This window comes from Rousettus aegyptiacus, unplaced genomic scaffold, assembly GCF_014176215.1.
Source record: "Rousettus aegyptiacus isolate mRouAeg1 unplaced genomic scaffold, mRouAeg1.p scaffold_m13_p_14, whole genome shotgun sequence".
Classification (NCBI taxonomy): Eukaryota; Metazoa; Chordata; class Mammalia; order Chiroptera; family Pteropodidae; genus Rousettus; species Rousettus aegyptiacus.
The window spans coordinates 29,924,221-29,949,273 of NW_023416289.1; the positions used below are offsets into that span (position 1 = coordinate 29,924,221).

The following is a 25,053-nucleotide window of genomic DNA, read 5'->3' on the forward strand; positions in this document are numbered from 1 at the left end:
AGGGGCAAGGGTTCCTGGGGCTGCTAGCTACACGTGCTCCATGAATCTCATCAGTGTTCTTCCTGGACTATTTTGGCAAACAGCTCCAGTTTGTAGAGGCCCAGGACCCCATCCTGTCCCACCAGTGACACAGGAGGTTCTGAAACCTATTTTCTATGGCCTTGGGAGTCTGTTCCTAAGACAGCCACCCTCTGTTTTCACCAGGGCCAGAGGGAATGCAGAAGGAGTGTGGAGTCCAGCCTGCCCCATCACTATGGCTCATAGGCACTGCCCTGTTCTGAGCCTCAGTTTCTACATCTGTAAAATGGAGCTAAAGATACTAAGACCTGCCCTACAGGCCTGGGACTCTGGCCAGCTCCCCTATAGGCTCCCTGTCCCTACCCAACTATGCTCACCAGAGCAGGACTTTTCAAGGTAGGAACTCAGCACCCAGTCTCTAGACCACCAGCCTCCAGGCTCGGGTTTCAATCTCAACCCCACCCCACCCTTGTGTCTCTTCTCTGAGCCTCTCTGCCCTCATCTATGAAATGGAGTTATCCCCTTCTAGGACCCTTGTGTGAGCTGATGAGGGGGAGCTGGGTCATTTGCTCTGCAAGGGCAGATGTGCTGCTGCTGCTGTCTGCATGGTGACAATGACCCCAGGACCTCCACCCCTTCTAGCCAGGAGCTCTGGGCCAGGGTGCTGGAAGTGTTGGACACTAAGGGAGGAAGTCTGAGAAGGAGGCTCTACCCCTTGGTTCCTTGGCTTGGGGGCTGGGGATGGGGGTGTGTTCCACCCTACCCACCCCCAACAAGAAAGAAAAAGGAACTGTGATAAACAGGACGATAGGCCTGTGTGGTGGAGGAGTCCTATCACTGTTATCTATCTGCCTGCTGCTCTGAGCGGTTCTGTTGTTTCCCCTTATCTCACCCACCAAAATGCCAGGAACAAAAGCACAAGCACACTCACACACTCACACCCCTGAGCCCACTGCCCCGCAACTCACAGAGCCCTGAGAAAGTGGTGCCAGTAGATCTAAGGCAAAAACCAAGGGGGTTGTCTTCTCTTAAAATCATCACCACCACCACCACCACCACCACCACCATCATCATCATCATCATCATCATCATCATCATCGTCATCATCATCATTATCATCATCATTTTGCAAAGAAAACCAAAAAAATAGCCCACCCTGATACAAGGCAGCTAAAATCAAGAAGTTGCCCCCTACAGGCCCTCCCTGGAGGGAACGACCCAACAGCCTTGGTGTTGGGAGACTGGGACTTGGGGCGGTTCCAGCTGTGCTGCCGTGAACTGGCTGTGTGACCTTGGTTCAGAATCTTTCCCCCTCTAAGTCATTCCTAACTGGGGGAGGAGGGTAGGTGGAGTTTGAGGCTTTGAGAGAACCTTAGAGGAAAAGGGAGAGTCTGAACTATAACCCAAGTCTTCCCCATGTGGCAGATAGCCCTTTGTGTCAAGGACTTGGGGCTGGGGCAAATTGCCCAGAGCCAGTTACCCCCGGAACCTCTTCCCTCAGAGCCTAAGCTCTCCCCCAGAGCCCAGCCCAACCCCTCAGAGCCCAGAGCCCCAGCCAAGCCCCCCAGAGTCTGGCACTCCCAAGGCGCAGCACCCCCAGGTCCCAGCCCAGGATCCCATCAACTTCCCCCAGAGTCCAACCCAGTACCTCGGAGCCCAAGTCTCTCATCCTGGCACCCCAGAATCTGGCATTCACAGAGCACGGGGCCCTCCTAGCCTAGTCCCCCAATGTCTGGCACCCCCAGAGTCCAGCAGCCCTAGCCTGGGCCCCGAAGCCCCTGCAGCCAGCCCTGCAACCCTGCCCACTCAACAACTTCAGGCACCCATCAGCCAGGGAACCAAGGTCCTAACCTGTGTGCTGGCAGCCAGTGGAAATGGGGCATGCAAATAGACGTGAGTGAGACCTAGGGATTGGCTGAGCACTTTGTGTGGGGCGGGCCTCCTCCACGGAAAGCAGTTAATATGGTTGACAGTGTCCCAGTCCAGACCTTACCCCAGTGGTAAAAATCTCCCTGTGCCAGCTCTAGAAGGGCCAATCATTCCAGGCCTTGCTGCCAGAGCCACCCATTTGCCTGTGCACAGGCTAGACAGGCTGACCTTTAGATGACCTCCTGCTGACCCTCAGAGCCCAGACCCCCACAGCCTGAATTGGGGAGCCAGGATTTGTGTGTTCCTGAGATCAGCGCTGCCAACTCTGACTCCCAGATGGGAACACTGAGTTCAAAAGTAGGGTGGGAACAGCTCAAGGCCAGCCAGCTGCCCCTCCTACTCCCTGTATTTGGGCACCTCCAGACCCTGTGCACGCTGTCCCCCGACTCTGCCCTCCCTCAGCTATGATTTTTGTACAGAACCGTGTTCTGCCAGGCTCTTGGTAGCACCATCTTCATAAATGACAGTCCTAACCCGTTTGCCAGATCTGCCTCCCCTCTATAATCGAGAGAGTCTCGTCTCTGCCTCCCAGGGTGGTTTCTGTGCTCCCCAGCAAGCCCTGTTACTTCCTGGGCCTCAGTTTACCCATCTACACAATGACAAGGATGTTCTCTGGGGGTCCCCTATTCTTTTTGTGGCTGTAATGTATTCTAGAAACGGGGTCTTCCGGATTTCTCTGTTTTAACAGGAGACCGTATCTATGGGAAATGTTCAAGTAACTTTGGGGCATTCATTGTGTTCAAAGTCACTTTGCACCCCCACGGGATGTCTTGTGAGCAAGATGGTACCCAGGGAAGGCCCAGCCAGCCTAGAGCCCGGCCAGAGGCCCCCCCCCCCAGCTCCCACAGTCCCAGCAGGGCTTCGTGACCCAAAAACCAGCCACAGATGTGGGTGTTTTTCAAAAACACGTAAGTGGAAAATAGCAGAGGGGTAAGGAGGGAACGAGTTTGGGCTGAGATCTAAGGGGAGGAAACAGGGAGGGGGCCATCGGGCCAGAACCAGACTGCCAGTGTGTTCTCAGCCTCTCACTTCTCCGGGCTTTGGCTCCCCATCTCATAAGATTGGGTGATGGTGCCTCCTGGGGGTGGGGAGCGGAGCGTGAGGGTCAGAGGAACTCAGTGTGCTAAAGCGAAAGGACAGTGTGGGCAGCCTTACTTGGGAGGGGTTTCCTAACACCTGCCTGGAAATCTCTCTAAGAGGTGCCCCCCATTCTACCGCCAGCTCTGTTTCCCCCAGAAGAGTACACAGCATACAGTAGGTGCTTGATAAATACACCCTGGATTGATTTTTAAATCTACTTCCCACCTCAGCCCCTATCCCAGCAGAGCAAAATAAACTCAAGAGAAAAGGGGAAATTGGAAGCAATAGATAGTGCCTGCAAGTGAGCACGTCATGGACAGAGTCCCAGAGAGCAGGAACTAGGATCCTTACCAGTGAACAGCCAGGTCCCTGTCCCTGAGGCAGGGCTGGGGCTCACTCCTTCTGAGGTTGCCTGGGAACTGGGACAGACAGGCTGGCCTCTGGCTTGTACTGAGCACCTACTGTGTGTGGGGCCTGGACCAGGGCTCCCAGTGACCTTCACATGCAGGGCCTTAATCCCTGCCCTCACGGGGCTCTAGGCTGGTGGGGAGATAGGGAAAAAAAGAATCCCTAACAATGGAAGGGCCCTCTGGAGCTGGGGGATTGGCGGTCAGGGAAAGCTAGGTGGCCACACTGAAACAGACTTTAAGCAGAGACGGATGGGATGGTGGCATGTGTGGGGAAGAATGTTCCTGGCGGAGGGAACAGCGGAGACAAAGCTCTGAGCAGGGACTGAGACATCACAGTGAGAAGAGAAGTGCCAGCCCCCTGCTATGCACTGACCAACACAGCCAGGCCCAGTTCTAATGCCAGCGCCACCTCAGCATGCTGCCTAGCTCTTCCTCCAGGACAGCCACATGGCCTCTGGGCCCAGGGTATGAGCTGGGTACACAGGGAACTGTGTGGTTCCTCCTCTCCCTCCTCACTTCTTTCTCTCTCCTCTTCCTCCTTATCTACTTCTTTCCGACGTACCAGACTTTTCTACTCCACTTTGCCCTGACCTGATGATGGCCTTGGGGAATCTAGATGCCAGCAAATGTTTGACAAGCCAGAGGGTTCGGCTCAAAGCTGTAATGTCCAGGCCCCAATGTGACCATCATTGTCATGACTTTCAGTTACTCTAGAAAGGGTTGCGATTGCCAGTTCTGTAGCCACATGGCTTAGGTGTAAATCCCAGCCCAATAATACATACTGGGTCCCCTTGGGCCAGTCACTAAAACGCCTGAGCCTAGGTCTCATTTTCTGTGAGATGGGGATGGGGCACTCCGAGGTTGTGAGGGGACCATTAGGGGCTGTGTGGACCATGCTTTACACACTCCTGGGGCTCGGTCCAATCTCACTGGGTATTCCTGGGCTGCAGGGCATGGGGCTAGACGCCCAAGGCAATGTGGTGGCGGGGACAGCCAAGTCACCGTGGAGGGCTATGCACATGGGTAGGGAGGGACCTGTGTCTCTGAATCCCCAAGGAAGAAAACAGGTACTTACAGAGCATCTGCTATGTGCCCCTTGGCACTGGGTGGCAGATATTTTTTAATTGTAGTAAAATATACATAAATTCATCATTGTAACTTTCAAATGTACAATTTGGTGGCATTAAGTACATCCATAAAGTTGTAGAACCATCACCACCATCTGTTTCCAGAAAATTTCCATCATCTCAACAGAAACTCTGTCCACATTGAACACTAAGTCCCCATCTGTCCCCCAAGTCCCTATGGCCTCCATTCTACTCTGTCTATGAATTTGAGGCTGATGTTTTAACTCCCATATGTGCAGTGGGAGCAGACTAGCTTTGCTGCTTAGGACCTGGCCACACCCAACAAGGAAAAGGGCAACCTAGAGGACCAACTTCTTCCTTCCTCCCTGCACACCATCCCCAGAGCACTAAAGAAAGAGCCTGGGGTGGTTGCCACACGTCTGAGCACTAAAGTCTCTTAGGCCTGACCACAGAGATTTGGGATGACCTGGCCTGGAAGAGGGGGTAATAACCGCCCATCCCAAGGGGTGAATGAAATCCTAAACCCAGGACTCCCTGGGCCCAGAGTTCTCACCTCTCCCTGGGCTGCAGCAATTCAGTAAAATGGGAGATGAGAGGCCCCTTTCATAGTGGCTGTAGTGCAGATCCCCGAGCAGTAGTGCCTGAGGGCCAGGCGAGAGAGGAGTCTGGAGCTGAAGAGAGCTCCGTGCCTACCCATCCCTCCTTGGGGGTCTCCCACCCCGACTATCAGACGGCTGGGCACTGTCACACTGGGCCTTTTCTCCTTCCAGGAAGAGTGTGATTCCATCCATCTGACATGGGGGCTACCCGGAAACGGCTCCACTAGCCGTAGCCCCGCTCCCATCTATCAGCCTTATCGGCCCATCTGGAGAATCTCTCTGGAGCCTGCGGCCCCCCTGTTTTCTTGGACACTATTTCCAGTCTTCTCCCCAGACAGCCTCCTGCTCTCCATTATATGCCATGACCTTGACCACCAGTCTCACTCACCCCACACCATGGCCTTGCCCCTCCACCTCCCCACCAGTCACACACTGGGTTCTTTAACACATGGCCCCAAGTGTGTTCTCCACGATCCCCACGCCCTACGAGTGACCTGGCCCTCCCCAGCCTGCCCGGGCCACGTGGTCTGTGCCTCCTCTCCCGGGAGTATTAGTAATCGGTCCTCAGAGTGAAACAATCTCATGTAATCTATCAGTGGCTATCGGGCCCATCGGAGGGTGGGGAGTGGCCAGGCCCAGAGATGGCGCCAACCTCCAGCGTTGATAAAGTTTCCAAGCTGAGCGGAGATGAATGTTGAGTAAGTGCAGGCCGCGCGATAGGATGTGGACTTGGCAGGCCCGCAACTCCGGCTGAAACCAATCTCTCCCCTATCAGCCAGGCTGGGCTTTCTCAGGCCCCACTCTTTCTTCCCACCTCCTCTGCCTCCCCTTTCTCTGCCTCACCCTGCCCAGCCCCTGCCCCTGGGGACAGGGGTGGGGGACCAGCCCACTGGCCCTGGCCCGAGAGAAGGGGCAGGCTCAGGGCAGGGTAGGATCCTGATTGAGGCTAAGGAGGTGGCATCCAGCCGGGGGCTGCCTGGAGGTGGTGGCCATCCACAACAGCGACACACCGGGGCCTCCCTGCTGTCCAGTGCCCATAGTCTTCTGCTTAGCTCCCCAGGTACCAAGAATAAACCCCTGGCCCTCTGCCTTGTGCTCCAGCCCCTCTGCTCCTCCACCCCCACTGTCCACAGCTACAGCGCAGGAACCCACCAACTTCCAGGATTTTGTGTTGACAGTTCCCTCTGCCTGGAACGGTTTTCTCCATTCATGATCACAACTTTAATATCTCCTCGTCCTTCTCCAAGAAGGCTTTACTGACCACCCCCACACCCGCCTACCATCCTCCATCCTGTACCATCCTAGCTCTTCATGGTATCTGAGATTCATGTCCACCCCCAACCCAGAATGTTCACACATACAACTCACACACACACACACACACACACACACACACACACACACACCCATCTGGACTTTTTGCCCACGGTTGACCCAGCACGTAGCAGACACTCAGAAACCTGATAGGAGTCATAGTGTTCCTGAGAATAACTCACTTTTGGGGAGTCTTGCAAAGCCCCTTCCTGTCCACTCATAAAGGCACTACATGGTCAGTGCTGTGGTACCCATTTGCCAGATATGTAACCTAAGGTCTAGGTAGGCTCCCTAGATCCGGACTCAGATGCCCTGGAGCCCAGCCCCTGAATAGCTGTGTGGGTAGATGGCCCAAGGCCCATGATGGTGCCCAGCAGGGGCTGGCATAGTACTCTGCCTCAGTTTCCTCTTCTGTACAGAAGAACTGGTTTCTTTACAGGCTTTTCCCGAGCAGGGTCCTGGCAGAGCTTCATGAACTATTGAGGACTATGCAAGTGTGTTCCGGGGATCTGAGCAAGAGGAGGCCAAAGGGAGGGTGGTGCCCTGGGTGCCGGCCCTGCACACCCCTGCTAACCCTGCACCACAGCAGGAAAGCAGGCAGACACTCCCATATGGTGGAGAGGGGCACGCTTGCCCCACACCATGCAGAGAGTAGCTGTCAGAGCCCAGGCCCTGGCCTCGGGGAACAGATAGTCGAGGGGTGGGGGTGGGGAGGCTGGGCAGACGTATGGCAGTCACCCAGCAACCAGAGAATGGGTGCAGAAAGGAAAGGGGAGGGAAGGGAGGGCTTCTCCAGGCTTCATGCTGTCTGTGACACAGGACCAGGAGGGAACGCTGAGGCCAGGTGAAAGGAGAAACAAAGCCTCAGGCCTGGGAGTCTGCAAACCTGGGTCCAAATTCCTTCCCCACCTCAATGAACAGGGAGAGCAGGTGGGGATGCACAGGAAACAACTGGGCACAGGGCAGGGTACCAAAAAGGGGAGCAGGTGGGCTGCTTATCCACTCTCCTAGCTGTGAGGCCTTGGGCCAGTTTCTTTGCTTCCCTTTGTCTCAGTTTCTGCATCTGTAAAAGAAAGTAACACAAAGTCAAGGAGTTGGGGATCAAAACGGCTATGTGGTTGAGTCCTTAGAACTGGCCCTGCTTCAGAGGCCACTGTAAGTGCCTACTGCTGTCATTGTTACTGCTGTTTGCTCCTGCCCTGCAGGGGCCAGGCTGGGAGAGGCCCCCACGCTGCCTGTGGTCCCTCCTGCCCCATGAGACCTCTAGGTTTACGTGAGCACTGGGAGTGCCTGGCTAACTCTTGATCCCTGCTGGGCGTGGCCCTCAGGTCAGGGCAGTTAAGCCCCCTGAGTTCCGCCTGTCGGTTACGCTGACCACAGGAGGAAGTGGTGGTGGCTGGGGGGCAGGATATGGGTGCAGGACCCCCCTGCCCAGTGTCAGTGTCCTATCTTTCCAAATCTTGTCCCTCCCAGCCTGGAGCTGCTACACCCGCCCAGGCCTCAGAGACCCCAGGCAAGGCAGGCCCAGCTTATCTTTCTCCAGTGGTGGAGGTGGCATGTCCCTGTTTTGGGGCTCACTCAGCTCCTGGTCACCCACCCCTAACTCACAGGCTCAGACCCCGAGGCTTCCCTGTGGGGCCAAACCAGACACCCTAAGTTCTCCTACTCCTCTGCCCCAGCCCCACTCCTGTGGGAGCCCGGGAGGCCCCCAGCCATACCCAATTCTGAGGCAGGCCATCCATGGACAGCCTGTTTCCCTACTCCTACCCCCCACATAGCCACCAGTATTCATTAGGCACCTACTGTGTGCCGGGCAGTGTTCCAGAGCTGGAATGCCAATGTGGGCAGCAGCCCATGGTAAGGTTTTGGCTTTGGTACTGAGAAAAATGGAAAGCCATGGATAGGGGGCATTTGAGCAAAGGAGGATGGGTCGAGGTGTGCGGGGTTTCCAAGTGAGATCACTGGTAAACCTGAGTACAGTGGGGGACCACCATCCACCAAAGAGTGTGTCCTTAGAATCTGAACTGACAGCCCCAGGAGGAAGGAGCTAGGAAGCTGACCACCAAGTGGCCAAGGAAGGTGAGGCCTAAGGAAGAAAGGGTGAAGGCCACAGGGCGAGGAGCGCCTGGGGCCTAGGGAAGGGTCCTCCTGTCCCAAAGCTACACTGGTAGGAAACGGGTCCTCTTTCTGGGCCTGTAGCCGCCCTTGGTTATAGCAGCCCCACAGGCATAATGGGGACACAGGGACAAAATATCCATGTGAGCATGGTCGCTGGCCTCTACCTCTCGCCCACCCTCTGTCTGCCGAGGAGAAAGTTTATTTTGTCCTTGACACCCAGGCCCCCCTCTATGCCCTGACGGTGAGGTCTGGTGGTAGCCAGCCTGGCTGCCAGGCCTGCGATGGAGCCAGAACGTGGATGTGGGGAGAAGGGACCTGGGAAGAGGGAGAGGGAAGCTGGCATGATGAACATTCAAACAGGTGCAGGGGGTGAGAGTGGAGGACAGGGACCTGGCTGGGGGTTTGGTTTAGGGCCTGAGAGGCAATGGGTGGCTAGGGTGTGGGAGAGTTGACAGGGAAAGGTGCTACAATGTGTGTCTCTGCATACGACTGGGCCACAGGAGGGCCCGGGTTTTATTTGGGTGTACATGACTGTCCCTCCCTTCTTTCAATGAACACTTAGGCCTTTAAAACTGAGTGACACTTAAAAGGATGAATTGTACTGTATGTGAATTATATCTCCACGAGATATTTTTAATTTGTCAGAAGCTGGAGTAGGTCCCAGCAGCTCGTCCGTTAGAACGTGGTTCTGTGTTCCCTGAGAGCATGCTTCTTGGCACCCCGCAGGCACTGCAAGTTTGTGCTTGATGCTGAGGGCATCTCTTTGCCCTCGGATGGCCCAGAGTATATTGTGACAGTGGCCAGCCACCCTCCTCCAGCCTGGCTTACTTGGGACAGTCACACTCACCAGCACCACCAGACTTGGCCTGGGTGCCTGCTGGACTATGAGGCTCGCAGCCTGGCAGTTATACACAGCTATGATGGGGAGACCAAGGCCTGACAGGCACAAGAGTCTAGGACTCAGATATCTGTGACTCTGTAAGAGCAGTAGTGAGCTCCCCGTTGCAAGGTTCATTCAAGCAATGTCTGGCTGACCCTTGGTGAAAAAGTACAGAGTCAAGCTGCTTAGTCCCCATATCTCCTCTGCCCCAGTCCCACTCGTGCAGTCGGTAAGGTGGGGGTGGGAGTAGGCAGGACCAGTGCTGGAGGGCATCTGGATCCAGGTCCCCTGTACATGCAGAGGCTCAGACACTCACTCTCCCCTCCACAGGACAGGCTGCCTGCTCGAATAAGCCAAGATTATCTTGCCAACATCCTCTTTGTGGTCGCCCAAGCTGTCATCTGGGACTGATCCTGGGTTGATGAGAACCACTGGTGGGCCACAGCATGGGCCTGCGGGCCTCCTGGTCCACGCCTACTGAGGCCCCAGAAACTCTTCTGTGTTCTGCTGGGACCCTCTGCATCTCCAGTAGCACCTTTGTCTTCGTGGCCATTGGTGCAGTTCTTACACATGGGCACACCCCACTAGGGCTATTGGGGCGGCACTTTCCTTGAAGTTGGCTGCAAGGTGTCACCCTTCATCCTCCTCTAGACACCAGGAGGGGTGGGCAAGGAGCATCAGCCAACCAGATCTTCCCCCACCCCCAACCCCGGAGAAACACACAAACGACTTGCAAATAAATGTGAGGCTTTGGGAACACCCAGACTATGGGAGGAAGAGTTCACTGAGGGGTGAAGATGCCTTAGCTGGGCAGAGAGGTGGTGAGAGAATGTCCTGGCAGAGGACAGCGTGCCCTGAGGCCCTGTGGGTGAAGGGCCAGGGCAACAAAAGGGGTTTAGGCTTCATCCTGGGGCAAGGGTAGAGCAGGAAGGAGCTAGGGCTTGGTGGGGAACACCTACTGATGGACTGGACCCCATAGTGGCAGTGGAGTGGAGAGAAGGGGGCAGCTTCCGGCCACATTTGAGAAGATGGAGTGGATGGCAGGTGGACCCACTGAGATTGCCAGGCTCCATGTGGCATCTGTGCCAGGCCTCAGCATCCTGGTGGGAAGTGGGCATAAGAAGGCCCGCAGGGAGGGCTGGTCAGTGCTAGAGACTGGCCGGGTACCCACGAGGCCCTCTCAGAGCTCTAGCCTCCTCCCGTGGGTGCCTGCACCCCTCAAGAAAACCCTCACTCCTCTGCTGCTTACAAGCTCCTAGGAGGCAGCGGACCAGGGACCTACCTCTATGCCAGATGTTAGAGAAGCTGTTGAAGAAGTTCTGATTACGTGAAACCCTTTCCCCAGGCCTTGTAACTTCTACTGGGGGTCTAAGACTTGCCCCCTGTGCCCACCCGCCTTTTCCCAGACCCTTTCCTATCAAAAGCCCCACTGGGCATGCCCCTGCCCTCAATGGGCGACACAAGCTGACCTTACCGGCCCCAGAACCATCTGGGGCTGCTCTGAGCAGGGACACCTGTCGTCGTCAGAGCCCCATATGCTGGACTCCCTTCTGGTCCTTTGGGCTTGGTCCAGACCCCATCCTGTACCTACTCAGTGCTCCCCTTTTCTAACCTGCTTCTCACCTTCCACCTTGGCCTGGAAAGTAACTCAGCTGCTTGTCAGGATTGTGCGTAAAGTATGAGTCTCTGGGTCCTGAGAGGCCTGGACCATGAGTGGAGGCTGGGTGGTGCGCCTGACACCGGGGGCCTGGGCCAGAGCAGCCAGCTTCCCCTGTGCTCTGTGCCTTGGTTTTCCTGTCTGTCAAACACTAGCCAAATCTATCCGGGAGGGGTTTAAGAGCATCCACTCCTACTTGCCGGGATCTAGGAGAAGGGGTGCTTCACGAGAGGCCACATTGCCCGCTGCCAAGAGGTCAGGCTTCAGACCCAACTCGGAATGGCTGAGACACATCACCCTGAGCTCCCACAGCATGGCTCCTTCTGGGAGAGCAGGGCTTTCTCCACCGCCACTCTGTCCCTGCCATGGCCTGAGCTGCCCGCTACCCAGCAGTGGGAAAGTCTGAATCTGTTGCTATTTTCTCTCTGTTATCAGGGCCTTATCTGGCTGCTGTGCTGCCCAGAGGCCAGGGTCTCTCTCCTGGCAGTGCCGTGCCCCTGCCCACCCACCAGCTGCCCAGCAAGACATGACTTCAGGCCTTCTGTCAGCCTAGGGGGGAGGTCTCTCTTCTGCCTGCAATGCCCACCCCAGGCCCCAGCCCCGCAGCTACCCCAGCCCTGTCCACCCCTACCCCCCAACCCTAGAGGGGCAGGTGGCACCTCCCTGGAGACTTGAAACAATAACAATTGTAATAATAACCACAAGTCTGTGCTCAGCACCCACTGGCACCCCCTTACTGAACCCTGACCCAAGCCCATGGCACGAGACTGTTTCTATCCCTAGCTTTCAGGAAACTAGGCTCAGGGAGGCATAGCCTGTACAAGGTCATCAGCCTCAGCATCCTGCTGTTCCTTCTTCCTGGAATGCTTTTCCCTGGCCCCCCTTTCAGGCAACCTCCTTCTGTCCACTTCCAGATCTCCATTCATTTGTTGCTTCCTCCAGGAAGGCTTCCCTGACTGGCATCTCCACCTTTCCTTTGTGGCAATGGCCACACTTGAGTCTTTCAGGTTTCTTTCTTGGGAATAGGTCTTGGTCACTATTGGGTCTCCAATGCCTGTGGGGGTCTGGCACTTGATGAAGGTTTGATGAGTGAATGAGTGAATAAGGAACTCTTAGTGAATTGGTGAGTGAGTGAATGAAAGAATGACGATTGAGAATGGGGCCATCAGAGCCCAGGTTCACCCACACTCCAGGGTCTGCCTGGCATTCCTCTCCCTCTTCTGCATCACCCCAGGCCTGGGTATTGGTGGAGGAGGAGCAGAGCACTGTGTCTACTCCAACCCCAGGTCAGTGGGCCTGCTTTCAAAATCTAGCCCTGACACAGAAGGGATTGCCTGGCCGGGGGCAGGGGAGGGAGGGAGCAGGGGTGCCTGCGTCTCTGTTTCCTCCCCTGTAAATTAGGACTCTAGAGGACCTTCCCAGAGAGGCATAAACGACCTGTGCAATGGGCAGGCACAAGGAAGAGACCCAAACCCGTGGTCAAGCCCCAGTCCAGAGTGAGCTCACTGGGGCTTTGCCTTGGTTCTTTCCCATTTCCAATGACCTGGTGTCATTCAGAGTCCCCCGACTCAACACAGGTACAGTCTACAGGAACCGGAGGGACTCACCCGGGGCCTCCAGACTCCCCCATCCAGTGCTCTGAGCTGCTTTGAACCACCCCCATCTGCATTCACCAGGCAGGTCCACCTGCAGGCCAGAGTCTAGGGGGATTTTGTTCCCTTCTCAGCCCCCAGCTCTGGCTTTCTTTAAGGCAGTCATTCAAAAGGACCCCGCCTCCCCCACAGCTGCCTCGCTGTGGAAGCCGGGAGGGGGTCATCCTTAATCGTTGCTGCTCGGGGCCTTGGAGGAGTTGAGATCATCCCGCTCCACAGAGCCTGTCTCTGTAATTCAGTTTTAAAGCATGAAAAAAGGGAGTTGATGAAATTCCACTATCAGCACCGAGCCAATATGCAAAATATCTCACCCCCAATCAAATAGCTATTATGTTTTCATTTCCATTTCGGCGTCCAGCTTAATGAGCAAGAGACAGATCTGTGTGCAGGCGTCTGCTCACCATGATAACTGAGGGGCTTCGGACAGCAGGGGCCGTGCTCAGTGCTGTCCTGGAGAGCGGTGACCACTGTCGTCACCTGTGGGCTCTCCAGACAGGTGTCTGGCCTCTCCACCCTGCCAGGCAATGGGACTAGCATCACTCTTGCTCCTGGTCCTCAGCATGGCGAAGGAGGCATGGGGCAGCATCTGGCAGAGAGAAGGACCATGGCCTGAGCCAATGTCTGGAAGGGTAGCATGTTGCGGGAGGCTCCTGCCCGCCAGTCCCCCATCACTGCTTCCTGGCCCAAGCCCATGAGCAGGTCAGTTCATTTTGCTGGTCCTCAGTTTACTCATCTACAAAGTGGGCCTGACTTGAGCTTAGAAGGTACACTCGCCCATAATGACTGGCATCAGGATCCTGCCTCACCCTCCACCTCACCCCCACCACCCACCCTCTGTCCTCTCCCACCAATCCTCTCTGTACCCTGTCAGGCTCCTGGTAGTATGCCCCCCTCCCCCACACATACCTTCCCCACCACCTCTATACCCCTGGGCTAAAGAGGCTTAGGGGTAAAGAGGACATTTGTAAAATGCTGAGCACAGGGCTCATATATGGGCAGTGCTTAATAATAACACATCCCCCCACCATTTCCCAGGCCCCACTGGGTGATGGGTGATTATAGCTAATCGTGATAACAGTTGATATGTGGGGTGTACTTACTGTGTGCCAGCCCTGAGCCAAGCTCAGATACAGGTGGCACCACATTTCATCCTGCTAGGTAGGAGCTGTGTGGTTTCTGAGCACAAAGAGTGACTTGCTCGAGGTCACGAAGCAAGGACACCTCCTGCCTGGCCATAGGTTGGCCTGGCTCAGCTGTTAAGGCCTTTGAGAGAGGGTCTCACAAGGGCCAGGCAGGGCTCTTTGCTAGCACAGGGCACCCGGGGAAGCAAAGCATTTCACCAATGCCCCTGGCCAGCAGAGAAAACTTCCTACCTGAGACTCAAGTGGATCAAGGAGCCAGGTGCCCTTACATGGCCTCGGGGGTGTCACAGGGGCTCAAGAGGTTATGTGGCACACTCTCAGGGTGCTGAGGCAGGCGTGGGGCGGAATTTACTGTACCACATCCTCATTGTGGGCTTGTAGAAATTTGCTGGTTAGCAATTGTCTCCTGCATTATCAGAGCTGTTTTAATTGTGCTGGAACTGAATTAGAGACATTAGAATAAATTGCCAAGGCCGGCAGCCTCTTTCTTCACGCTCATTGTCACGCCTTTGTAAAGAGCGTGTGCCTTTGTTCTCCCATAAATGGACCCACCATGAGCTCAGGGCCTCCCTGGGTGGCTGAGGCTCACCTGAGCAAGGCATCTTTTCAGCGCTGGCAGTTGTGGGGAGCAGAGTGTCAGCTGTGTGTCCAGTATCAGCCTGGCCCCAGTGCTCTGGTCCCTGCAGTCCCTAAAAGCAGGTGGCTTTGTACCCATTCTCTAGAACAGGACACTGAGGCCATCCAGCAGGAGGAGCCTCAGCCCTGCTCTGAATGAGCCACAGAAAGCACAAGGGCTTCTAGAAAATGGCCAGCAAATAGGCTGACCCCAGGACTGTGTGACTGGCAGTGCCCACTCAGGACTGACCCCACAGGAGAGAGAGTGAAGGTCAGCCTCCACCACAGCCTCTGCTTTCCTGCCCCAGTGCATGCCAAGGGAGGTCATGGCAGGTCAGGCCTCCCACCTGTCCCAGAGGCACGTGTTGGACCGGTCTGGGGTGTGCCCAGCCCACCAGGGAGCCTGCCCGTGTGGGCGCATTGAAGAGAGCATGGAGGCTTAGCCCGGGGCTGGTTCTGTGTGGTCTGAGTAATTATAGCTCTGAAGTATCCTGGAGAGGTTGGGACTCATCAGGAGCTAAGTCCAGAGGGCTGCAACTGGGAAATGACCTTGCTGCCCCTGCTGGGACCCTCTGTGGCTACCCAGTGCCCCTAAGATTAGGATCCACATGTCCCCTGCCTCTAAGTCAGCCCTGCTCGCCTCTCAGCCCTGAATCCCGCCCCTTCCCCTACCACGTGAGGCCTGTCGGATTTATAGGCCTTTGCACAAGCCGCTCCCTCTGCCTTCGCAGCCTTCATCCTCGTACCAATGTCGTCCCCTCTGAGATCTGCAAGTAGTATCTCTGCCTATTTTGGTTTTTTTTCTTCTCTCTCATTTGCCTCTCTCTCTCACAGCACATTTATAATTTTCCGTTGTTTCGGTTTGGGGCCCATTTATTGTTTAACTGTCTCCTCTGCTGGCCTGGAAGTCCCCTACAGAGTCCAGAGGTCCTGGCACCTCTGCCTTCTAAAACAGTGTCTGCCCTCGGAAAGCAGGAAAGGTGTCTGCCACACCAGGAACAACTCAGTTTTCACTACTGTAGCTGGCCGTCATCCACCTTTGGTCAGAGAGGCGAGCTGAAATGCAAAGAGAAACCAGCTTGCCACCTCCCTGCTCCATGTAAATTGCTAGATTTTGAAAGTAAGCCAGTGAACTTGGCCACAACATTGCTCATTCTATCACAGTCTCGTGGGTCTCCCCTTCCTGCTGCCATGAGCCAGCGTGTGTGGCCCGTGTTGGATGCTGTTTGCACAGTAGTTACTCTATGGACAGGCATCTAAGGCACCAGCAGTCCCCATCTCCCCTCATCAGTCACCTGCCCAACTTCTTTCACCCCTGGAAAACCCTGGAAAAGGAAGAGAGTAAGGGTACAGGAAAACACTAGCGATTTAGTGAGAAACCCCTGAAACTGGACAAATTTTGGTCCCTCTGTGCATTTTCCCGGGGAGAAGGCACTGGATTTCACACCAACCACAGAGGTGTGAATCCCAAGCAAGTCTCCCTCTGCTACTTGCTTTCCTCCAGGGATAGAGAGTTCAGCCAACTCAGGCCTTCATTCTGGTACCTTCTGTTTTTGTCACCAGCCAGAGCAAGCCCCATTGTGCTCCATCGGGCACCTCTGACACTGAATTTACAGATGTTGCCACAGCTTTTAGACTCTTCTTGTTCATTTCCTCAGCAGCAAGAGGGCTTGGGCCCAGAACCACCCCCACCCCCATACCCCGACTCTTGAGTGCATATAGCTGGGGTTCAAGAGTCAAGATCCTCCCCCACACTACACTTGGATGATGGGTGTCGTCTACCTGATAACCAGTGGGTGGGAGGCAGGACAGGTGCCTGTAGGAGAGGAACTTAGGTACAGTAAGTCCTCCTTTAACATCATCTACAGGTTCTGTGACTTTAAGTGAAATGACGTATAATGAAACCAGTTTTACCCAAGGCTAATTGATACAAACCGCAGTCAGGTTCCTATAGCATCTCATCAACATTATAAGGAAATAATGTTAATCAAGGAGCTGTTGTAATTGGGGCAGGAGGCAGCCCCACACCTTACCTGTCTTGTGGCCAAGGCTGAGATCAACAGGGATCAAAGGGCCCTAGAGGGTTTGGGGAGCGGGTGGGGTTAACACTTCAAGTCTTGAGGGACCCTGTTCTTCACTGTTCCCTCTGCCACCACAGTGGCACTGTTCATCTGACCTCAGATCAGAGGTTGCCACCCTGGCCCGCAGTCAGGAGCACTGGTGGATCCAGCTTCCACACCTTCACAGGGGGTCTGGGTTTAGGCTACCTTGATTCTCATCTGTCTTCTCACCTGTTAGGTGGGCTCCATGGGGCAACTCCTATAAGAGTCTCTGGGGGGAGGGTTGAGGTTTAGAATTAGGGGGTCCCAGGTCTGGGGCACTGTAGCCCCCAGAGGTTAGATGCCTGTGCATTCACCTGTGCCCCATCAAGCATTTATTCCTTTAATCAGCTTCTCTGAGCACTTCCTGTGTCCTGGGTGCTGGGGCCTACCCTTGAGAAGCTCCCAGACCTCGAAACCTGAGCTTGAGGCGCTACCCAGAGGAGGGTTCGAGGTGGAGGAAATAGCTGAACAAAGCCCAGAAGATGTTTACCCACAGGGGCTCTGGATGCACACTTGGGCTCCGTGAACCCCTGAAGTGTGTACCTGTGGGATGGGGTAGGCCATGGCGTTAGTGTAACCCTCGGGCCTCTGGCCCAGGAGATCCTCCATAGCTGCTCCTATGGCTTGGAGTAGAGCAGAGGGGAGAGTCTGGGACCATTGTTGCAGGGGTGGGGTTCACACAGCAAGTCTTCAGTGACTCTTGAGGGAGCCCCCATGCTGTTGGAAGCCCTGTCATGGCCTCTGACCAGGAGTGGCCAGTACCTCATGATACCATTTGGGCTATGTCCACAGGTTCCCTCGGAGACATGGAGGCCAGAGAAGAGGCCCAAGCCACAGAGACTGGCCTTCCACAGCAGGAAGCTGCAGCGCCAGAGCCAGAGGCCTCGGGGGAGCCTGAGCCCCTGAGCCCTTCCAGTCCAGGTGAGTCAGGCGGTGGGCGTGGCGGACTGGGGTTTGGCACCCTGAGCTACCCCACGCCTTCCTTTGTCTTCACCTGCGACGTCACAGGAGCCAGTCCCTCTGAGTTTCCACACCTGTAAAGTGACATTGAGCTTGGTATGTCTGTGGGCTAACTGTGCCCAGTAGGACCAGGGGAGACCGGGGTGGCTCCCAACCTAGGGCCTGACCTCAGGGGCTTGAGGGGCCAGTGGGTAGCTGGAGAGAGGAGGTATGGACATCCTCAGCAGAAAAGTCTTAGAAGTCCTGCCCCTTGTAGTACAGATGGGGAGATCAAGGCCCTAGTAAGGAAGGCTTAGCCCAGGGTTAGAGAAGGAGTCATATGGGCCACTGAGTGTCCTCAGGAAAGCCATGCCCTCTCCCAGCCATAGTTTACCCTCTATGAAATGGGGCAGCAAGGCCTTGCCTGGCTGTGGCACCTGCCTCAGCACACATGCTGCTTGGTACATAGCAGGTTCTCCTATTAAGGCATGTCACTCCATTTTACAGCTGCAACGAGGCCCAGAGAGGTTAATGACTTGCTCAGAGTTACACAGCCTGTAAGCACCTGAGCTGGGATCTGCCCCTTAGGTCTGAATTCATGTTGATGCCTCCACCCCATCCCCCTGCCTACTCCCCATCCCCGTGCCACCCCATCCCAGGCACCTGGAATATCTCCTAGGGCCGTCCTGGTGGCACTTTCCCCAGGGGCAAGAGGGATGCATTTCTCAAGCTGAGAACAGGACACAGAAAGAGAGAGCCCCCACCTGGAGGTGAATTAACCTAACATCAAGAGAACTGCTTTGGCCAGGTCTCAGGCAGGGCCTCAAAGCTGGGGCAGCCCCTCCGGCTAGCTGTACCCCCAGGGCTGAGGTGGAGGTGCTCCCACATCCCCTAGATCTTCCAGCATGGTCATGGTGGTGATCTTACTCCTGTTCCCATTCTATACCCTGAAGCCCTTTGCACACAGAGGCTGAGTTACCTACCCCCAGACCACAGTCTCATGGGGGAGAGATATATGCCACACACTGGACCATTTGGGAGGGTGGTAAGTACATGGACATGACTGGGAGTGAAGGAGAGACAGGGCAGCGGGGAGGGGCGACATTGAGCAAAGACCCAAAAAATGCCACGCATGCCGTGAGTGCACAGGGACGGGTATAACAGGCGGTGGTACCTGCAGCGCAAAGGTCCTGAGGTGGGCTAGAGAATGGACAGCAAGGGAGGGGTGGGCGGATTAGAAGCCAAGGAGGGGCAGGGGGTGGGCAGAGATCCCAGACAGGCCTTGATCCCTGGCAGGAGGATCCTTCTCACTGTGGACCCACTATCCCCAGCATCTCTCAGTGTCAGAGCATCAGAGATAGTCACAGGCCCAGGAGCCCAACAAGCCTCATCCTCTGAGACCTGTTAGCCCATGTCCCACTCCCCAGCAGCAGGCCCATTGGGCCATTCCATGAGAAGAGGCTGGGCCAGCAGGACTTAAACCCAGAGCCGGGGCTTCCATCACCCTCAGCTCACCAGGAACCTCCAGGCCGGGTGAAGAAGACATCCTGGGCCTCGCCTCTGGTCCCAGCTCTGGCTCGTTGTTGTTATTATCTGTGCCATCATCACACATCATCTCACAGTGCTTATTGGTACAGCCAGCATTCCTCCCAGTCAACCCCCGGGCTGCGTTCCTGTTCTTCCCGAGCCTCAGTTTCTGCATCTGTAACTGGGCACATGCCTCTCGGAGTGGACGAGGGGCTGAAAGAGTATGTGAGGGGCCACCTCATCACCATGACTATTACTATTAGGTGTTGCGCACTAATGGTGGGGGAGGGGGTGCCTCTTGAGGCCAATATCTGCCAAAGGGTAAATGGCTCATTACTGGTGGACTTTGACCCAGTGGCTTTCCTGGGAAGCTAGCCCCTTATCTGATCTGGGAGCTGGGGTTGCATGGGGGCGGGGGATGGGGAAGGACCTAGAAAAAACAGCCGGAGTTGCACCTGGCACAGGCCGTGGTGATAACGTGGCGATGGACGTGATAAGGCGGCAGGAGCAATATCGGCCTCTCAGGCGGGCCCAGCGCTGTTCCCCTGGCCGCGGCTGGAGCTCAAATGCCAGCCACGTTGATTTATAGCCAAAAATAATAGGACTTTTATACTGTGTGATTGATTTATTTGATGTTAATCACGGCTCTTATCTCGGGTATTAATAATCTGCTGGGCACGTGACGTCACTAAGGGGGGGCTTTTATGGGAGCTCATCGATTGGGGGCCGAGGTGGTTATCAGGCCTGCAGGGAAGGCAAATATGCCCTTTGGGCTGGAATTGAGTGCAGAACCTGCTAGAGGGGCCCCCAGCTGCCTGAGGAGGAGGCCAGGGAGGCGGAGCTCTCTTGTGTGCCCCTGCCTGGGCGTGTCTGGTAGGCCATCCTGCACTCTAATTATTAACAGCAGCTGGGATAGCAATTATTGCTACAATTAATGAGGGGATAAGAGGTTTTAAAGGGCAAGGGGAAAAATGAGATGTCTGATCCTTCCCAATTAAAGCAAGCTCAGGGGTGGGCGCCCTTAGGCTTGTGCTCACCCACCTGGGCCTCAGTGTCCTTCCTGGACACAGGGTGGGGCAGGCCAGTGACTTGGTGCCAGAGGCTTGGAGGGAATTGATCATGTTTTTCTCTCTGCAGAAGTTAAGCCCCTGCCGCCACCGCCCCCCACACCTCCAAGAGGCCCCGAGGAGACCAAGGGGCAGGAGTCAGAGACGAGTCTGGAGGAGGAAGCCAGCTGCTCCTGGAGCGGACCAGGTAACCATGCCTGCAGTCAGATCTAACAGCTTTATCCCTCCAGGATGCTCCTAGGCCCCAGCCTTCTCGGAGTCTTGGGAACTAGCCACTTTGACAGCTCGGGTGGGATGGGACTGGCCTGCTGGCTAGAGAGGTTGATGGCAACCTACCAGGCCTGAGCCTGTGCCTGTTCCAAAGTCCAGCCCACTTATGGGGCTAGCAGTATCGTTGGAGGCAGGCACTGAACTGTGCTGATGTTCAGAGCAAACCGGAAGTGTTCTGAGGATTCCCAGGAGGTAGTCTTCTCTGGCTCAGAAAGAAACAGGCAGTGAGGGCAGAAATAGGCATCCCAGGAGACAGAAACAGCAGGTACTTAGGAGAGGACTCACCCCTACCTATCCCCTGCAACCCCCCCCCCCCGCCCCCCAAGTGGCTGCAAGCCACCTGGGAGACAGGAGGTGGCTGCGAACTGCCTGGTCCTGGACCATAGGAAGTATCTTTGAGGGCGGTTTTGTGCTGCTCCACTACCCGTCCAATTTGCAGCTGGAATTCTGAGCTTGGATTTCCCACCAGATGTGTTCTCTCTGTATCCCCCCAGTTCTACCCGTTCATGAAGAGAGGGAAGTCTGGGCATGTTGGTTGTCTCTGTGGTTCCTCAGCTTGGGGACACAGGCTGGTGTGTGAGAGGGTTTGGTGGGGCTGCGTGTCTGGGCTCAGGGACAGCTTGCCATCAAGAGCCGTTGCATGGGAGCCGGGGGTGGAAGAAGGAGGACATGGTTCTTGTGACTGAAAGGGTGGAACGGAGACTGCGTACTCATGCCAGACACATGTGGATGCAGCAAGCATTTACTGAGCACCCGCTGTGTACCAGACCTATACAGCTGTGAGCAGACACAGTCCTCAGGGAGCATGCATGCGGGTGTAATAATACAAGTGAGGGTCATGACTGGTGGGAAGAAACTACATGGTAAGGGCCTCACCTTGCCGCGGTGGGGAGAGTGTCAGAGAAATCTATGCCTGGCAGAGGGCCACAGAGCAACCAAGGGGCTTGTCCAAGGTCACCAGCTGGGAAGTGGCAGAGCCGGGTGCAGACCCGCCACCTAACCCTAGAGTTGGCTGCAGGTTTGTGAGTGCCAGCTTTGGTTATCCCTCCAGGTGGTGCCTGTCCACCCCGCAGTGCCAGTATCATCATCCCCATTTCACTGATGGAGAAATAGGGTCTCCCAGAGATCAGAACCTGAACCCGAGTGAGGGCTGGGGTGCACCCGGGAGCTTCCTGCACTATTTGCATCCTCGGGGGCCAGGGGACTCCCTATCAGCTCCCACAGATATGAATTTCTGTGCAGTGGGCAGCGATGGGCCGATAAGCGGCCGCTGGCCAACCGCCATGGTGGCCGCCCCCTATCAGAACCCAAGCAGGCCACACTTATCGCCCAGCCAGGGAAGCCAGAGGCCCAGTGGACTCTTATCTCGCAGGGGCCGTCCGTGCCGGCAGTAGGGCAGCAGGGCTTCGCAGGGACCCAGCTGGGCTGATCTCCCCAAGGGCACTGCCTAGCAGTGACCGTCTGGGGGACAGGGGGACAGCCAGTGCCTGCCACCTTCACCTGTAAATCCTGGCAGTCTTCACAGGTCCAAGGCCCTCTCTCCTGTTCTCTGTCCCTCTGAGCCCCTCTGCCTGTCATGTGTGAGCGTTGCTTCCTGCCTGTCTCTCCCTGTTTCTTGATCCCTGGCCTGCAGCTAGTCCCCTGTCCCCAAGTATAGAGGGAAATGCAGCTCCCGCCCTCGTCAGCAGCTTGTGAGGCCAGCCTGATGGCACCACCCCCTTTCCCCTCTAGAATGGGGGCGGCGACTTCGACCACAATGTGCCCCACACTCTCTGGCATTGGGCAAGTAACTCGGCCCGAGCCTCAGTTTCCCATCTGGCCTGCCTGAGGATGGGAGCCGGTTGCCTCATGGAGCGCTTCTGTAGCCCGTGATAGCGGCCCCCTCCTCACCTTTCTAGCTGCTATCTGCTGGCTGGGACCCAGGTGACACCAGCCCAAGGGACACAGTAGGCATCAGTGTCTATCTCTTCAGCTGCACAGTAGTAGGTACAGCTGGGCTGCCCTGCCGTCAACGGCCAGGGCTCCAAGCAGATGGCCGCAAGAACCCTAAAGAGGCACCCACACGGCACAGGGCAGAAGCGAGTCTTCCTTACCCCCTCTCCTCCCAGGAGGCCCTGCATACACTCTGCACACACAAGCGAGGCCCCTGATGTGCAAGGCTCTGTAAGCACCAGAGTGCTGGTCCGGGGCCTGCGAGTGGCCGTCACCAGTCTTCCATCCCACCATCCCCTGGCCCCATCGCTGCCCTGCCCTAGCTTCCTCCTGCCCCTGCCTCATACCTGGTGACCTCAGAGCTCCAAAAACAGACTGGGGAGATGTTTAGGTTGTTTGTTTTCATTCTCAAAAGCTATGAGCAGTGTCAGTTGTTGGAGGCTTGGTTTTCAGGTGTTGCTGCTTCAAGTTGGACCCCTGAACTGTCCTGAGAGCAGAAGCACAGACCCCCAGTCCGCCTACTAGGCCAAGGCCCCAGCTTTGCTGAGTAGCTGTAGGCAGGCCACTTGGCTTCTCTGGGCCTCAGTTTCCTCATGTGTACAATAGAGCTAACAAGGGTACCAGCCTCTCGAGGGGGCTGTGAGGAAAAAATCATGCCTGGTGCACAGTGAGCAGCACCTTACCTCAGCATCACCCTTAGGACTGTCACCCCACCCTGGGAGCCTGGGTTCCTCTAAGGGAGGCTAAGGGTATAGGCAGGTTCTATGGGGGGAAGCCATTGTCTGAGATAGCCAGAACTCTACTCTTGGGGCTGGCCACGCTGAGCAGCTATGGAGCAAGGAGAAGCACCTTTCACTCCCTGTGGGCAATGTTCATCTCAGCCCCATAGATGCCGTCACCCTCCCCTCACCCCAGACGCCTCCACTGCACCAGAGCCAGGTCTCCTGTCCATCAGAGCCCAGGGTCCAGGCTGGATTTGAGGCCCAGTTCTGTGGTGATGCCACAGTATAACCTCTAAGATATCACCTCCTCCTCTGAGCCACCAGGGGTGGGTGAGGGCTGGAGCAGAGCTGCACCCAGTAAGTGTTAGAGAAATGCTGGGTATGCCAGGGATGTTCACCCTCAGAGAGCTCAAGCAACACCAGCTTGAACTATGTGGTGTGTGGGAAATAAGGGGTCCTAGGGAGTACACACCTGGAGGGCCCCACAGGGCAGGAAGGGCCTCAAGCATGTGAGAGGGGAGGATGCCAGGTAGAGGGCACAGCCCATACAAAGGCTCAGAGGTAGGATCAAGGCCCAGAAAGGAGGCCCTGGGGCTGGAAGGAAGCAGGGGTTTAGGAGGGATCTGGTGGGTGGGATCCAGTCCCAAAGGAGAGGAGGTGGGGTGGGAGTTTAACAGAGGGGATCCCTCTGTGCCAAACAAAGTGGACTAGGGTGGGGCAGCAGACCTACCCCAACCTCTGGTCTATGGGGAGGGGGTCCTAGCCTGTGGTGTGGAAGGCACCCCCAGAGCTGAGGAAAAGGACATTGGGCTGGAACTGCCCTGGCCTGATCCTCCAGCCCAATTCAGAGGGAGAGGGGGTAGGCAGCAGGAAGAGGGGAGCTCAGTATTTTTATCTTTGAAATGACCTTGTTTGCTGGAGGGGCTGGCTGTTTAAAATTCTGATATGCAAATGGATTCAAGCTATAATCTATAATCCCCAAAGCCTGACTGGGTGGGTGGCTGCCACTGCCTTTGCTCTGCTGGCCCAGAGCTCTCTGCTCCTCAGGGGTTGGTCCCATCTGCCCCATGTCCCACCCCTACTTGTTCCTTGTCCCCCCACTTTCCATCACCCTCTTTACCTCTGCCTCTTCACTGAACACCCAGAAAAAGCAGGTCAGCCCCCATTAGGACTGAGCCCTGAGGGTTTCATCTGACTATGTGGGGGTCCTAGGCCTGTCCCCTACCTTATGGCCCTGTCCAAGCCTCTGTCCAGTAGCAGTCAGCATGACCTTGACCTGCCTGGCACATTGTAAAAAGACAGGTGAAGGGAGAAACTGCAATGCGTGGGTGCTGGGCCTAGGTTTGATTCCCCAGGGGGGCCTCGTGTGTGGGGTTTCCTCTTCCCGGAAGCCCCCAGGGCCTCTTCCCACTGAGCAGCCCCTCAGCCAACAGAGGGAAGATGACTTCCCTGGGATGGCCTGAGAAGGCTTCACTCCTCTGACCTCCCTCTCCTCCCGACCCCTCTGTGCCGGTCACAGAGGTAGCAAATGAGCATCTTTGTCTAGCTCTCCGTCTGCCCATCTGGGAAGCAGCGTGGTCCTGACACCCTGGCTACTGAGCGCAGGGCTGTTCACCATGGGTGTCATGCTCACTGGGGAGCAGGAGGGGAACCCAGGAAGCCCAGAGGGCTTCCCATCAGCTCTGAGGACATCAAGTGGCCATGAGGGTGGCCTGGATTTCACAGGCTCAGGAAGAAAGGGCATGGCCAGGGGCACATGTAGTGGTCGGTGCAGTGGGTGCCTAGCCCTGTGGCTTGGCTGTGTGATCAGGCCCCAGGAGCAGGGTCCCCTTCACCTGTAAGTGTCTCAGGGCCTGGAACTCTTTCCTGGAACCACTATTTACAAAATAAATTCAACTGGGCAGAGCCTTGGAGGGGTGGGGACTGGGTGAGAAGATCTGTGGGTGGTAGGGCAGCCTCCTGTGCAGGATCGACTGTTGGACCATGGCTTAG

General features: G+C 56.1%; 1 protein-coding gene across 2 annotated transcripts in view; it reads left to right on the plus strand.

Annotated features, from left to right (window-relative positions):
* The window catches only part of ZFPM1 (zinc finger protein, FOG family member 1), a 75,634-nt gene that overhangs the window by 12,542 nt on the left and 38,039 nt on the right, over window positions 1–25,053 (plus strand). For both annotated transcript variants that reach the window (XM_036231545.1, XM_016129456.2), the window contains exons 2-3: window positions 17,397–17,525; window positions 20,208–20,324. In XM_036231545.1, coding sequence (XP_036087438.1) covers window positions 17,397–17,525; window positions 20,208–20,324 — 246 coding nt within the window. The remainder of the gene's footprint in view (window positions 1–17,396; window positions 17,526–20,207; window positions 20,325–25,053) is intronic.